Source organism: Vespula vulgaris, chromosome 9 (genome assembly GCF_905475345.1).
Source record: "Vespula vulgaris chromosome 9, iyVesVulg1.1, whole genome shotgun sequence".
NCBI classification, from domain to species: Eukaryota; Metazoa; Arthropoda; class Insecta; order Hymenoptera; family Vespidae; genus Vespula; species Vespula vulgaris.
In genome coordinates, this window is record NC_066594.1 from 1464044 (window position 1) to 1481219 (window position 17176).

Sequence of the window (17176 nt, forward strand, 5' to 3'; positions counted from 1 at the left end):
ACACTGTACACCACGAACGCTCTCATATGAATATTCTATTATTATTTCTCGTAAGTGGTACTTACATTATACATACATACATACATATACTATACAATTTGCACAATGAGTCTCGAAAAGTCCGCTAAATCTTTTCCTTTCTTTTTTTTCTTTCTTTTTCTTTTTCCTTTTTTTTTTTTCTTTTCTCTTCCTTTCCTTTTCCTTCTCTCTCTCCCTCACCCCTTTTATTTTCATTTCGAATGTGTAAATCTTTGTTTATTTCCTCTCGAGACACCTCGTCGAAACATTGGCAGGAACAATCATGTTCATCTATGTTATGTGTATATCGTGTAATATTTCCTTTCAAAGGGAAAATTATTATCGAGTGATAGAGAAGAAGAGAGAGAAAGAGAAAGAGAAAGAGAGAGAGAGAGAGAGAGAGAGAGAGAGAGAAAGAGGACGGATGCGGTACGGTGTGATTGAATGGAGGAGTGCAAAGCGTGTATTCTCTCGTGTACAACGTTAATAATATTTTAATCGTAAATTTGCGTGCTTTTTAAAAAAAATGGCGATTCTCTCTTTCCACTTCCTTCCTCTTTACACGAACATCGCGAAATGATATAAGATTTTCGACGTACTAAGTCGAAAAGACACATTAAAGAATGAGAGCTTCTGATATGATAATGATATTGATAATGATAATGATAATGATAATGATGATGATGACGACGACGATGATGATGATAATGATGATGATGATTATGATTATAATGATGTACGCATAATAAAGTTGTCAAGAATGATGATTTTTTCACGCTGACAAAAATGTATTACTGTAAATTACTACTACGATGATATTAATTGTATTGTTATTGTAATTGCTAACTTGACATAATAAAGTATTGCGATAAAATAATGATTTTCTTTTGTCAACGAATATTATCGTATGATGACATTGTATAATATTATTAGTATTTATTATTAGGGATGTGATCGTATAAGGATTATTAAGTGAAAATTTTGATAGAAAGAAAATCGTTAAAGATCTATCTTATTGCGTGAATATTTTATTAATGGTTTTAATATGTAATATTACATTCATATTATATCCTACATCTCTATAGGCGCATGCGAGAACCTGATGTGCGACCAAATATTTTCGGACTTTGACTTGCAAAGTTTTTTTTATTGAATCATGCTTCTTACATTTCTTTTTCTTTTCATTTTACGGAAATTAAATTATAATGTACGAATAATTTGTTAGGAAACCTTATATTCTAAAATTATTAAAATCGTAACAAAAAAACATAGTATTAGAAATAAAATGTAAATGTTAAACATTATTATTCGATTAAAATTTTACGTATTAGGTACTTGCACGTACTCACAAACTTGTCATCTTGTTTGTGCATGATAACACATATATATATATATATATATATATATAAAATTTTAACATACAAAATGGTGGGAAATGAGAAAAAGAGAAGATGGATAAGTACAATGCGATTTTTTAAGTATACATTTTTTTCCTTCTCTATTTAAAAATTCGGATCTTTATCATTATTATTAATAACGATTGCATTCGTTATTATAAAAGAAAGAAAATAAACAATGTACTATTGTCATGTAGCATGTTTATATATATATATATACACACACACATTATTGTATATATATATATATCGTGTACATATATACAACATATTATATATATATGTATATATCGCGTTCGTTATTATAAAAGAACAAAACAATGCACTGTTGTTACGTAACGTGTATATGTATATATATTTATGTGTATATATATATATATATATATATATATATATATATATATATAATGTATATGTATACAAACATACGTGTATATATCACATTCATATCCAATAAAAAAAGAAAAAGAAAAGTGTAACTCGAAATATCAAGTAATATTATTTTATATTTGTAACACGTCGTAGCCATGCATTTTACTATTAGATCGTAATCGTTGTTATATTAAATATTATTTATTACAAAACTAACAAAGAGGAATAATACATAAATCAGATCGATACGTAATATTATAACTTTGTTAGAAAATGTTCGATTTTCGGTACGAACTAAGGCACTGTTTACAGAGACATTGATATTCTTTAATAATACCATCATTATTACAAGAATTTAATGTTAGCTTGTATTTCTTTTTCTCTAATACTGGCTTTTCTTTTTTTTTATTGTTCTCATACATACACATTAATCCATCTCTTTCTCTCTGTTTACTTTCTCACGTCTATATTGGCTATTTTTGTTATTATCGCACAAAGTTGATAGCATATCGTCAACATATATAGATTTAAATATAATCTTTCGTGGTCATCTTTGAGATCGATTACGTAAAATTTAATTAACAGATTGTTCGATTTTTATTATTATTATTATTATTATTATTATTATTATTATTATTATTATTATTATTATTATTATTATTATTATTATTATTATTATTATCATCATCATCATTATTATCATTACAGATTGTATCGTTGAAAGTAGGAATAATGCTAATAATGATTCACAGTCATAATCAAAGCATCGACATTCTTTTTCTGCTTGTCTTTTCGACCGTTCTCGGCTTTCATATGAAGTAATAAACAAAACTTATAAACAGACGATTACGTTGATACGCTTTAAACCAAATTCTAATATTTCTTTCTAAGAACATATTTAAACAATATTTTCTGCTTGTATTGACGCCTTTGTACAAACGGCAAACATAAATGTTTTTCATCTTCCTAAATCACTGTTATTATTATTATTATTATTACTATTATTATTAATAATAATATTATTAATATTATTATTATTATACAATATACTTATATGAGATACGTAAGTATGTGTCTATACCTATAAATACATACATACTTACGTATCTACACGTCTATTGTTATTTTAAGACAAAAGAAAAAGAATGGAAGGTGAAAGACGAAACTAAGGACAAACTAAACTAAACTAAACTAAATTAAACGTTCGGTACAGTTTTCGGATTAAGTGGTTCGCTAGCCGCCGTGTTCATTCTTCGTTGCGATCTATTCTGCGTACGATGCTTCTTCGTTGATTTTGATTTACCAAAACTGATTGCTAAGAAATGATTTTGGAAATATTCTTCGATCTCTGACAACTTTTTGCCATGTGTCTCGGGTAACATCAATAAAACGAAGACTGTAGATGCCAATGAAACGCCAGCGAAGAACCATTGACCGGCATAAGAGCCTATATACATATATACATTTAGTTAGTTTTTTGTTCGTGTTGTGTTAACGATTCAAGTGTTAAATTAAATAAATCGTCATACCTCCTAAAAAGTCTTGTAAACTACGGTAACTTTGAAGTGCAGCGAACATAATTAAATTGGCCATTGAATAACTAATGGAATGAGCAATTCCTCGAATCTCTGTTGGGAACAACTCGGCCGTCATTGTCCATGGTATGGTCAACATTCCAACCATAGAAGTACAAACATAAAGCAAAAGACAGACGATTGGTACCTGAAACATTGTTCTGGTCATTATTTTCTCAATGTTTTATATATATCAATACTAAATGTATTTATAAAAATTTCCGACGGTATATATTAATAATATAATATTGATATATTGATCGATAATTAATGTCGTTTAATATCTAACGTTAAAACGAATAAAAATACATTGAGATTGAATTGATCAACAGGTAATCAGTAAGTCGTGTTGTTTTAATTTATTTAGATATATAATGTGTTGAAAATTTTTAAGTTTGATTAATTCGATCAACTTAATAGAATATGTTGATATAAATATGTGAACGATATCGAGTAAATTTATATCCTCAATCTTCTTCTCGATAACGATTTAGAGATAGATAATGTTAGATAAAATTATTAGGTAAATTATTAGGTAATTATTAGATGAAGGACTCACCCAGTAACCGCTTCGATCACCTTGATGAATACGTAAAGTGAAATAACCGGAAACAATCATACATGCTGCCATTCCCAACGATGAAAGTATACATAATGGTCTTCTTTTGAATCGTCGAAGTAGCCAAGTATTTACCATCGAGCATAAAAATCGGGTTAGACCCACCAGGATCGATGATAGGTATTCGTCTACGCCGGCGCCAACGTCCTAATGTTTGAAGTAAATCAATGATAACATTTTCATTTGATGGCTTATCCCTAGGGATAAGGAAATTAATTTGTTAAACTTAAACTGAATATCATTCTAGAATTATTAATATTCAATATATTTAGTTTGCAACCGGATGCAAATAATTGTCAAAGGTATATCAACAATGTATTATATAAGTTCGCCTCATGAAATTTCGCCAAAGAAAAAAGAAAAGAAAAAGGAAGAAGTTACGAGAATAATTTTCTCTGTAATATTTATATTCGATACTTTGGTAGAATTATTATTATTATCTTTTTTTTTTTTTTTGAGAAATTTGAGAAAAAGAAATTATTCATTTTAAAACATTGTACATCGGAAATGAATAGTTTCGATATTTTCTCTGATCGTTAGCTTGGCTATAGATAACGAGGAAAAGATTTTGTTTTTATTAACGTTATATTAACGATCTACTTTCCACTAAATATATATAATTTTCAGTCCGACTTACTTGAAACCACGTGACAGCATAAAAGAGGGTTATATAAATCCCAGAAAATTGTTGAAACATGAAGAACAGAAAGAGTATCGTCATCGGTTTCCATCCGGTAGGCTTGAGAAAACCACGTAATTTATTAAAGGCGTTGCCATGTTTGCTCCTTCGTTGTTCGCTCAGTTTAATTTCATTTTCTTTCATGATCATTGCGAACTGTGCTTCGGCCTGCGAAACGGTACCTTGTTTCTCATCGGATTTGTATAACCTGGATTTTAAATATCAGATTCCAATTGAGATCAAAGGAATCATTTTTCACGGGAATGTTTATTATTTTATTGATCGTATACTTCTCACCATTCTAGGGATTTTCTCGCGTCGTCGACTCGTCCCTTCGAAACTAGCCAGACTGGTGACTCCGGTACGAAGAATTGTATTAAGATAATTGGTACAACAGCATAAATTATGCTGAGCCAAGCTACTAAACGCCAATGTATGTAAGCACCTTTCAAATACGATAAAAGCATACCAAAGGAAGCGAGGGTTGGTCCGAAAGATATCATCGAACCTCTTAAGTCTGGTCTAGCGACTTCCGTTATATAGACAATTGCAGGTGAGCTACCCATTGCACATGATATACCTGATAATAGTCGACCGACTAGAAGCATTGATAGATTACTCGAGGAAGCTATCAATGCCCAACCTACAATGCATGGGATAGCACCGATCTGCAATGTCTTTAACCTTCCAATTGTTTCCATTAGAAAACCACTTAGAACTGCACCAACTGGTACGAACAATACCACCACGCTAGCTGTAACAAATAAATAGGACGAAAACAAAAAAATAAAAATAACAATAAAAATAGAAATGAAAATAAAAATAGGAGAAACGAAGAAAGGGGATAAAGTTTCTTTTATAGATACTCTCAATAGACTGTTATTTGCTTCATTAAGCTGACTTGCGAATGACCCAGGGGTGATAACAGGAACGTTTCTTGCTTCTCGATATAAAAAGAAAGATGCGAACTCGACAGGTCACAGCCGTCATACTCTTCTCGAGCTCTAATTTAATCCGCGTTAAGGCGTTGCTAAGTAGACTACTCGTCGATCCGACTACTTAACATCGCACCTTCCTTCGCCAAACCCTCCTTCAATAACCTCCCACAACCTATTTTCTGAGGACTTCTTTTTTATTCTAACTTTCTCTGTTATCTATTTGTCAATCTTTTTCATTCGTTTTCGCACCTTGTATGTATGTAATACCTCAATCTTCTTACTTATAGCATTTCTTACCTATCCAAGCACTCTCCTTCTTCGTTGCTGGTATTTCCGCGTCTTTAGCCTCGAGATGCGGTACGAGGATAGCCGAGTATGCCATACTGAGACCAACTACTATGTGGAAAGAAGCCGCGATGAAGCACGCTGAGATCTAAATCGATTAGAATTTATTCGATAACGATACTATACGACTATAATCTTGTCTAATTCTCGAGATATTTTATATGAAATGATTTTTTGATAATTAAGTAGGAACATCTGAATGTTTCGGTTTAATTATAATAACCGCACTGTGGTACTTATTGCAGGAAAAGATATATATATACGTAAGTGTAGTGACAGAGAGCAAGGTCGTTTTCTTTTTTTCTCTCTCTTTTTTTTTCGGAAATTATTTCTTTAGAATTAATAACTAGATTCTAATTTAGATTCTAATTTCTTTAGAAGTCATTGTTATCATTTGTTAATAATTAACGTAAGATATTTTCGCTCAGGTGTTCCTATTTAAAAATCTTACCTATTTAATGTAATAGCATTTACCTGGCGAAAAGCACTTCTAATATTCGTCGATTCGACGAAATTCTTGTTGAGGCTTCGACTTGACACGATTGCATCTTTAAAGCATTCTCTCTCATTTTCCTCGATGTTCTTCGATGCCTCACGTTCGACACTGTAAGAATAATTTTCTTTTTTGCTTTTTCTTTTTTTTTTGATATTCTCTTTCTTTATTTTATCTTTCGAAGAACTACATTCTTGAGAATTATTTATTACTGCGATTCTTCGCAAACAGGTAGGTATTATCTATGTGGTATGTCAACTATGGAATTGCATTCGCTTCTTGTCGATCGCTCTCTAGTTTGTGCCACATACATTATTAGCGGTGTCGATGTGTGTTTCTAATTGCGTTATTCCTCATGTTAACTGCTGGACTAGTTCTAATGAATTTTATTCTGAGCGTGAAAAAAATTTTAATGCGATGCTTATGCAATTTGAAATATTCTTCTGAGCTATTTTTTTTTTTCTTTTATTATTCGCATTGTCACATAGGAAATATTATTTGTCGAAGATCTTGCTTAAACATATATAAGTGATCCTTATAAGTTCAGATCTACAGAGATCAAAGTTTGACAGATCAAAGAAGTCTTGGAACTTAAAATCCAACGATCTGTTACAATTAACAATTAATGAACTTAACTACTTATTCATTTCCTAGGCTAACTCTATGTCAAGTTGCAAAGTCAAATCGATTGTTTCCAAGCGAATTGCCTTTCGTAACAAAGTGACATTAATGGACGGGACTTGGCATATGTTCTCTAGATGCATTCATAATCGAGTTTACTCGATTCGTAGATACTATACATACACATACATATATATGTACAAATATATATATATATATAAACACATAGATATATGTAATGCTTCGTGGCATGCATTCTTTTATATATATATATATAATACATACACACACATATATATATATATATATGTATACACATGGTTAACTTGCTCGAACGAAGCATCTTTCGAAAGGATCTTACGAACGTTAAGCACTCTCACAAGGATTATTTTTTCTCACGCTCATCCTGCAATTAACGTCTTGAAAAAACGCGTGTGAAAGTTGAAGTCAGAAAGAATCGACGGAATCGGTCAATGTCGGTTAAATGACATTTTGCTTTCGACTAATACTACGACTAAGCTAGAACTACAACGACGGACGACGATGATATATAATGATGAAACATTTGGACGATCGTGAATTACTTGTTGCATACGCAAATATATACATACATATATGTGTCTATACATGTATACACAAATGCTTACGTATTTTTGTTATTTGATTGTTTTCGATTATGCACTCAGTATGTTTGCAAGTATTATGACGTTATATGAGATTCTAAATAGTTATGAATTATGCTCAGTCATGCCGGCTGTGCTTTTTTTTCAATTCTTTTTTTTTTTCTTTCTTTCTTTTCTTTTTTTTTTAATGTCGTAAAGAAAAGCAGTACTACCTACATATCGTCGCACGCCATTCCGTAGCATTCATCGATTATTATCGACGCTCTTACTCGCGTAGAGAGTCGCGATAGCACCGTTATTATCTTCCTTTCTCATCCATGGACCCTTCTTATACTACGGCCGACAGCCCCGATGGCAGTTTCACGAACACGTTGATATCTTGTATCTCTCGTATCAACGCCACCGCGACCAACACCACCACCTCTCATCCATTCTTCCTTTCGTCAGAGAAAATTCTATTTTTATTCTTTCGCCAAGGTTGTATGCCGCAGCTTCGGTGTTTCCGTGCTTCGCTATTTCTACTAACTCTTTCTTATTGGTCCGTTAACGTTTTAGATTTGATTGGAAGTTATAATGAATCTTTCGAAAGAGAGAAAAGAGAGAGAGAGAGAGAGAGATAAAAAGATACAGAGACTCAACTAATCGTGTCAAAAATTTGAAGTACTTGTAATACGTCTTTTCAATTATTCAAATTTATTTAAATCAATGTTATATTCGTAAATATATATATGTATATTGTAATTGTTATAGATCAAATAAATAATATATAACATTGATTTAAATAAATTCCTATTAAGATAGTTATATTCGTAAATATATATATGTATATTGTAATTGTTATAGATCAAATAAATAATATATAACTATCTTAATAGGAATTTTATTAATAAACGTTTATATGTAAAATAAATATATAAAAATCAATTAATTAATCGATTATAATGTATCATCGAGTACGTTTACAAATTGATCGAATTTATTTTATACGACACAGTAGAAAGTTGAAAAAAAAAATGATTTAGAATAACTTTAAGAAAAATTAAGGAATCGCTCCAGCGACAACTACTGTATAAGGTGCTTCGAACTTTTGTTCAGAGGTGTACAACACAAAGCTAACTCGGTCTACTCGATGACATTTCACGTTTCTACGCGATCCAAACGTTTCACGCTCTCGATGCTTGCTTTGTCTGCTGCTTGTTGAAAACGCCAAAGACGTATGTATTGTAAAGTGTAATACATCATCGGACTAATATGTTTGAACGTGCAATATTCATTCGTTCGTCGTTCGTTCGTTCGTTCGATCGTTCGTTCTATACGAGGGACAGTAATTATAGTTCTGCGAGTTATACAGGGTGGGACAAAAGTTACTACGTTCTTAAGTGATCTTGCAATCTGAAAAACAAAAAAAAGATGAACTTAAAAAGTCTCTAAAAAGGCTAATCGATTTTTTTTTCGTACTATATTTAAAAACTTTCGAGGCTTCCTGCATTATTCAAAATTTAATTTTTCTTAGACCTTTCACTTTTTTTCTTTTTTTTGTTGTTCCTTACGTAACGATCGACGACGATCAACGAACTACTCATTATTTGATTCATAAAATGAGAAACCATTTTTTTTTTACAGATTAACAGTTTTACAGATTAAAATACCTGCTTTTTTGATATATGTGTATATATATATATATATATATTTCGAATTGATTTAGAATGAATATATTACACTCGCATATGTTGAGAACGGAATAACATTTATTTTTTTGACACCTACGACCATTGACTTTTTATGTGCTATTAAATACATAGACATATATTTTCCACTGTAATTAATGATTTATGTTTGTTTTCTTTGATACCATTGTTGATTTATGAATTTAATATTTTAAATATCGTTCTGAACAATTATCTCCTTCTTTCTCTCTTTCTTTTTTTTTACCTCTTGTTTCTCTTTACATAGATTATTTTGTTTTATTTATTAAAAGTCATTAAAAAATTGTATGCAGATCAAATAATACTTGATTAAAAGACACGTGTTATGCAAAAGTGTTTTACTCTGAGCCATCTGGTATAAAAGAGATTAAAATGTCGTTTTAATCATTTCAAGATGTAAAAAAATTATTAAAAAAAAAAAGACAAGATAAAAAAGAAGAATATAATTAAAAATAAAAATGTATCATTGGTCGAGTTTGATTATCTAATCCTTTACGTTTAATAACGGTTTTTTTTTGTTTTCATATTGAAAAAGATGAAAATATGATTAAAAAGATTTAAATTTGAATGCAAAGAGCGTTTCGAGATTTAATGTAAAAAAAAAAAAAAAAAAAAAAAAAAACGAGAAAAAAGAAAAGAAAATAATAGAATGAAATTATTATTTCGAGCAAAAAGTTTTTTTTTCTTTCTTCCTTGATTTAATTTAGTTCTTTTTTTGACGTATTTCACGTACCGTAAGGGTTAATAACCTTACAAAAAAAATTCGCCACATTAGTTAATGGTGTCTGTGAAATATCGTATAATAGCCGACACGTTTCTTAGTCGGTTGTGCTTATGCGTTGAAATGACTATCTATCTAGCTCTCATATACATGATGTTACGTCATGGATATTTTGAATTTGAAGTAGTATCGAGGCAGGAAGAATTGTAATCAGTTTCTGTCATCTAACACGCCTTCGCTGTTAGGCATTACCTTTATAATTTATTTTGTTTTGAAATTTCGATAAAGACCGTCGAAAATGGTATCAAAATCGTTAATTATTACTAGTATTTCAATTAATAAAAATTATTCTATAGTATTAGTAAAAAGAAAATGAAAAAAGAAAAAGTTGAAATGAACGAAGTTCGTAAATGTGCTAAGTACATAACGTAGTTCATAAAAATGTTAAATATTCAGGAAAACATAGAATTTTTTAAATGTATTACCTTAATAAATAAAATCTATTTTGTTGAATAATTGATGATTAAAAATAAAAAATAGAAAAGATACTTATTATCAATACGTTAATGTATATATTCTATACTTTAAACAGCAGACAGCAAAAATGAACATGATAACAGAAATACATGAGAATGCAAAAAATAAATCATAAGGAAAAAAAAAGGCAAATATTGCAATCGTTTATTTTGTGACCGCAACATAAAAACATACACTTGTTTATGAAAAAAAAAAAATATATATTATTATTATTTATATGAATTTTCTCGAAGATAAATGATGACTTTTTTTTAACATTGCAATATTTCAAAATTAATATTGTAACGACGGTATAATAATAATTATAATAATAAAAATAACAACAACAACAACAACAACAACAATAAAAATAATAATAACAATAACAACAACAACAACAACAACAACAACAACAACAACAATAATAATAATAATAATAATAATAATAATAATAACTAGGAATACTTAATAGAAATAAAACAGGTAATTTCTTTCAATCGCAATCTTTCCAAATTCTCAGAATACATCAAATCGTTATACTGATTTTAGTCCGAAAATAATGTCAAAGTTTTTTAAAAATTCTCTACCATTAGCTGCGGCCAAATTTAGGACTTTGTCGTTTCTTATCCGTCATTCAAAGAAAAACATCGTTAAATAAATGGATACTTACTCAAGGATCGAGAAGTAATACGTGCACATATGTAAGTAAGTACATATATTCGAATGTATGGTTAGCGTGGGATGAATTTGTATTATATAAGCGAGTCCGATCATTTCCTTTTTCTTTGACGATCATCATAAATAAAGAAATCTTTGTACCTATTTCTATCAAAGTATGTGTTTATACATATGTATATATAATATATATTTCTTTCTTTCTTTTTTTGAATGATCTTTTAAATTCGTCGAATAGTGTAAGTCCTTACCTTGTTATAAGTATAATATCAAAATATAATCGATCATATCAGTTTATCTGCTCAATCGGTAATCAGTGATGATTCATTATCATAGTAAACATGTAGAGATAAAGGAGAAAGAAAGAGAGAAAGAAAGAGAGAGAGAGAGAGAGAGAAAGAGAGAGAGAAATGATCAAACAAAATTTTGTTTGCAACGAAGACTAAATGAAATTTGGAAAGATTCTTCGTAGAAAAAGAAATAAGATAGGAAGGAGAGGTTTAGTTTGTTTCAAGAAAGAAGTAATGAATTGAAAAAAAAGAAGTAAGAAAGATAGAAAGATGGTATAAAATAAACAACGTAAGAATTCTTATGTCATTGGAAACGATATAATAAAACTATGACAATAAAGCTTAAGAAAAATGCAAAAGGAAGTTCACGTAATTTTTATGTTTGTCCATGTATTAAAACGTTTTTACGACACATTTTTTTGAATCGCGATAAATTAATCATTTGTAGTACTTATGACAATTTAATCTAGAGATTTGAGATATCAATGATTTTGAGACCGTTGACTTAATAATAATCGTTGGCAATTCGATTTACGATGATGCTATGCAATTTCTTTATTCTTTTTTTCCTTTTTTTTTTTTTTCTTTTATGGCTTGCAAACATCACGTTGGATTAGGACAAGGACATGTTTTCGAAAAGAAAAAAAAAAGAAATTTACTGCTACGTAGATAGATACTATTGCGTGGTCGGAAAACGTAATGAGTAGATATCGTTTCGGGTACGATTGAGGAATAAGAAATTCGTGAATTTTGTTGGAATGGCCATTCGTTATATCTTCGAAACGAAAAAAAAAAGAAATAAATGTTTATTTCTTATAGTAAAGTAATTAAACAGTATTAGTCACGAAAAGTTATCGAAAATTTCCGTGTCAAATTATTACGTCTGACTTCCAGTTAACGCTGTGTTTTACAAGTTTGTTCGTAATCAACCGAAGGAAAAAGAAAAAAATACTTATATAAGAAAAAAAAAAAAAAGATAGAAAAAAATACCTCAATATTAAATAAAGAAGATTGCTTATCGAGGAAAAAACGATATTACGAATTATCGTTTTTTTTCTTCTTTTTTCTTTCTTTTTTAAAAATGAATACTCTTGGCAAATTTGTTCTCTTTCAATTTCTTTCGTTTCCTTAAATATTCCTTTCTAATAAACAGATTAAACGAAAATACGCGTGTACAAACAAAAATATAAATCATATTATTATGCTCTTTGTTATACTCACCTTAATGAGTATGGATCCATGTTTGTCCTACAAGCCTTTTTATTAAATTAATGTACTGATGAACGGCCTTTGTGTCGAATAGCTTCCTCCCTTTCCTTTTCGCTTTTTTTTTCTTTTCCACTTTTTCCACTTTTGTAGAAATGAATTACGTTGCTCCTAAAGTAAATCCTCATCAACTGGATATGCCGTGCCTCGATACTAAGACCATTTTATTCGCTGAAACAATCACATTTACGAACATTACAAATGAACACGAGAGAAAATCAATATTAACACGTGTCGATCGTTTATCGTCAAAGACAATTTTATGGAAAACTTTCTACGTGGAAAATATTACGAGAAATGTTAAAACGAACAACTTTCTTTTGCTTTCCCTGGTTACTAATTTGAAAGAGGTAAGCGGGGAGGAGGGGTGGGGCTCGGAGAAAGAAAAAACAAGAAAAAACAAGAAAAAAAAAGAACTGCAAAATTATTATTAAATGATAATACAGTATAAAATCGATCGAGTTTTATAGCCTATCGAAGAAATCGATCTCTTACGTCTAAACTCCTTTCGATCTTGTCTATGCCAATCGTAAGTTAGAAATTCCATTCTAACGATTAGATTCTGGAGCAGTTTAGAAAGACTTCCTATCTGTATCCAAGTCGATTCTTTACGTACGAAAGTACGTTAAACGAAACGAGAAAAGAAAGAAAGAAAGAAAGAAAGAAAGAAAGAGAATAAAAAAAAATCATAGATCGTCATGTCCGTGTAATTTTCCTTTTTATCATTCGATCGAAGTTATAATGTAATATTTATTAGCAGGATTAAAGTAATATATTTTCGTAGGAAGGATCTTACAATTAGTAGCGAAATTCATTTGTGATTTGTCCAGCTTTTTTTTCTTATAAAAGAGAAGCAACAGGCTTCTCGTTCAAAGAGAGACACGTGTTTTACATTCTTCTATCACGTTGTTGAACAATTCAACGTGAGTAACGTAAAATAGATATTCGTCTCGAAGATTTCTATCATTATATTTTTTTTTTATTAAAGAACGATTCACCTTGTTCGATCATTCATCGATCGAAGGCTCGATAATCTTCTTGAAGAGTTATTTAGCGATTAACATGAGAAAGAAAGATAGGAAGCAGTGCAAATACAATTTTTTATCGAGTACGTATAAAAAACCAAAAAAAAAAAAAAATAGATAGGAAAAAAAGAAAAAGAAAAGAAAAAAAGAGATTGAATGCTTAAGATATCGTTTTATCTTCTTCCCGGCGCGTCAAGTTTAACGGGATCGTTCTTCTTGTTCTTTCTACTCTGAAATGAGACTCGTCTAAGGTAAAATTAGAATTGATCGTTGATCAATTCTTTTTGTGTTTTGATCTTTTAAAATGATAAGTCTTTGTGTCTTATGTATTTCGTAAGAGATCGTAACGTTCGGATAATAAAATCAAATTGATTATAACTAATAATCATTTTATCTTAAAGTAAAACTAAATCATCGAATATATCTATTCACGTAATGACGTTTGTTAAAGAAATATATTTCTTTATTCTATAAATATTTGTTAGATTAACAATACAAATACTTATAATTTGATTCAACGAACCTTTCAGACGCGATTGAATCCATTCGTTCGAATACATAGTTCGATCAAAGGTTGCACAAAGGAAACCAGCGCCTATATGGCCGACTAACACAGACATACTACCGACTTTATACGTAACTTTCCAAGTGCTTACACGAACAGAGATCGAGAAATGGGCGAACTGAAACTGCTTTATCGTTCGATAAATTATTCTACTATTTTACAGGTCACGGTCGTAATATAAAGTTACATATCGATAATAATTGACACATACATTATCGCAAGACTTAGACACGTATAGAACGTATGCGAAAAAAAAAAGATAATAATTAATAAAAAAGAAAAAGAAGCTAAATCACGCGTGGTTGAAGATAATATCTAAGATTAATGTGTTCTGAAAAAGAGTATAGTAAAGAGAATTTTTATTCTTCTTTTTCTATCTCTCTCTCTCTCTCTCTCTCTCTCTCTCTCTCCTCTCTTTCTTTTGCCATTACGTTGCAAAAAAGAAAAAAGAAATAGCATTATGTAATATCTTCGGTAGATTATTTTTAATTATTTTACCTGATGTATTTAATACAAAATGGTCGGTGCAGTAATACCATGAATAATTTTCTTACGCGATGGAGAGAATAAAGAAAAGATAAAAAAAGGACGTGAACGATGCTTTTGATCGACAATATTGCTAATATAGGATGTATATATGTATATATATATATATATATATATATATATATATATATATATATATATATATATATATATATATATGTACAAACATATATAAATATTGTAAACACATAAATAAATACATACAATACGTAATGTACTTGCGATGGTCATACAAGTCTAATGCAAATGAGAGAGAGACGAGAGTATAAAAATATATATTTTGTAACAGCAATCTAAGGACGCGCAGGAGTTGTTTGGAATTCGAGAATGGTGGAAGAAACTCACCTTTCTTCCTTGCTCTCCTCCCTGTTTTCCTTAGTAGACCGCTTCGTTCACGTTGATCGCGGTCGTTCGGTCTCCGTTTCGAGAGCCGTTCGTTCCTTTTCTGTCCGTTGCTCCAGTAGAAACGGGAATTGCAGGACGGCGAAAGAGTATGGGGGAATAATCGGCGAAGAGAATAGTCGAGAAGGGCGAAACCGTAAAATCTCTTTAGTATGTATATATGATGTGTGTGTGTTCGTCGTGTATGTACGTGTACGTGTACGTGTACGTGTACGTGTACGTATAATTTTGTATGCGTGCACACGAGCGCATATACGTGTCCGTAGAATAATATATCTATATGTATGTATATATGTGTGTGTATATATATATATAAATGTGTCCTGATATAAGAAGTAAGGATATATGGGAACGATAAAGAAGGGTAGGAAACGCGAAAAATAATCCTTACGAAGCGAAACGCACGACGGTCGAGACGCGACTGCCATCCGGCTTGCCGGTGCTTCTTTACACACACCGTTAGTCGAGCCGCCGCAAATCGAGTCGCCGCAGATCGTCGTCGTCGTCGTCGTCGTTGTCGTCGTCGTCGTCGTTGTCGTCGTCGTCGTTGTCGTCGTCGTCGTTGTCGTCGTCGTCGTCGTTGTCGTTGTCCTCGTTGTCATTGTCATCATCGTTGTTGTTCGATACATTCGATGAACATACAATATTGCAACAGTGATTCTTCATCCATTGCCAATTTAAGGGTTGTGCATCTATCTTGACAAAAAAGTACGACATGCGATCGAACGCACCTTCGAAAAATATATTTTACTTTTTCTTTTTCTCTTTCTTTTTCGATCGACACGCCTAAATTTCTAGACCCTCTTTCATCGATTCTTTTTTGTTTTCTTTTTTTTCGTGTTGTTTTTTTTTTTTTTTTTTTTTTCTTAAACGACACTCTTTCTTCTTCAAGGTTACGCATAGGTAAAATAAATTGTATCGGTGAATTTGAATTTGCTTTTTCTTTCTTTTTTTTCTTTTTTTAATAAGCCGGAACACTATGCTAATAGAGATATGTTAATCCGTTTAAAAGAAGACATCGATGGGCTTTGATATGCAAATAAATATTACGCCAAAAAATTTATCGTGCTAAATTGAATTTATTGATTCTTTTGAATCGAATTAATTTTTTGATATTTGATTTTTAGTATTTCTTTTTTTTTCTTCTATTTTATCTTTTTTGTCTTAAATTCTCTCTCTCTCTCTCTCTTTCTCTTTTGTTCTCTAAATCGTTTTATTCGATTCGTATTACAAATTATAATTTAATGTGTTGCATTCTGTCTTATTTGTGAAAGTAGTGCGATGATCAAAATTAGTTAAATTTATGTTTCTGGAACAGACGATAGATCTATATAGTTGGAAAGATTTTAACTTGAGACTTAAAAATAAATATTTTTGTTAAATATTTTCAAGTTGATAAGTTAGATTCTTCTTTCTTTTATCTCCTTTATATTACAATTTAAAAAATACGATAACTCTTTTTTAAGTAATTTTTAATGATTATTAAAAATATTTATTCTTTTTGCAAGTTTATCAATAAACGATTACAATGATTATATATATTTATACATATATATATATATATATATATATTTATGTATATTTATATAACGTGTTTCGATATTATTATTTGAATCATTTGTGTAAGCATCCTATGCATAGAGATATTCGATCGACAGAACAGAGATACGCCATTTAACCATCCATTAAATGAAACAGAAAGAATATCAATCGTATTCTTTTATTTTTTAAACATTAAAAATTAGCAAATTTTATTGTTTGATATTCATCGATAGTCAAAAGTTA

General features: G+C 30.3%; 1 protein-coding gene across 5 annotated transcripts; it reads right to left on the bottom strand.

Moving 5' to 3' along the window:
- Window positions 1-1024: 1024 nt before the first annotated feature.
- Window positions 1025-15836, bottom strand: LOC127066293 (facilitated trehalose transporter Tret1-like). 5 transcript variants are annotated; one of them, XM_050999827.1, is made up of 10 exons: window positions 15335-15836; window positions 12809-13024; window positions 7892-8112; window positions 6417-6546; window positions 5895-6030; window positions 4957-5413; window positions 4618-4867; window positions 3921-4127; window positions 3317-3509; window positions 1025-3234 (listed from the first exon to the last, which is right to left on the bottom strand). In XM_050999827.1, the coding sequence occupies exons 3-10, from the start codon at window positions 7924-7926 to the stop codon at window positions 2984-2986; spliced, it is 1659 nt and encodes a 552-aa protein (XP_050855784.1). In that variant the 5' UTR covers window positions 7927-8112; window positions 12809-13024; window positions 15335-15836; the 3' UTR covers window positions 1025-2983. The 5 variants fall into 5 exon arrangements, with proteins under 5 accessions (XP_050855784.1, XP_050855783.1, XP_050855787.1 ...); XM_050999826.1 differs by having other exon boundaries at window positions 7892-8116; XM_050999830.1 differs by having other exon boundaries at window positions 7896-8116; window positions 15335-15835.
- Window positions 15837-17176: the final 1340 nt, after the last annotated feature.

Excerpts from the sequence above, each read along its gene's own strand:
- LOC127066293 (XM_050999827.1), bottom strand. The coding sequence starts at position 7,926 with ATGAATGCTACGGAATGGCGTGCGACGATATGTAG. Across the intron at positions 5,414-5,894 it reads GAAGGAGAGTGCTTGGATAG|CTAGCGTGGTGGTATTGTTC; the intron begins GTAAGAAATGCT and ends TATTTGTTACAG. Across the intron at positions 3,510-3,920 it reads GTGATCGAAGCGGTTACTGG|GTACCAATCGTCTGTCTTTT; the intron begins GTGAGTCCTTCA and ends ACAATGTTTCAG.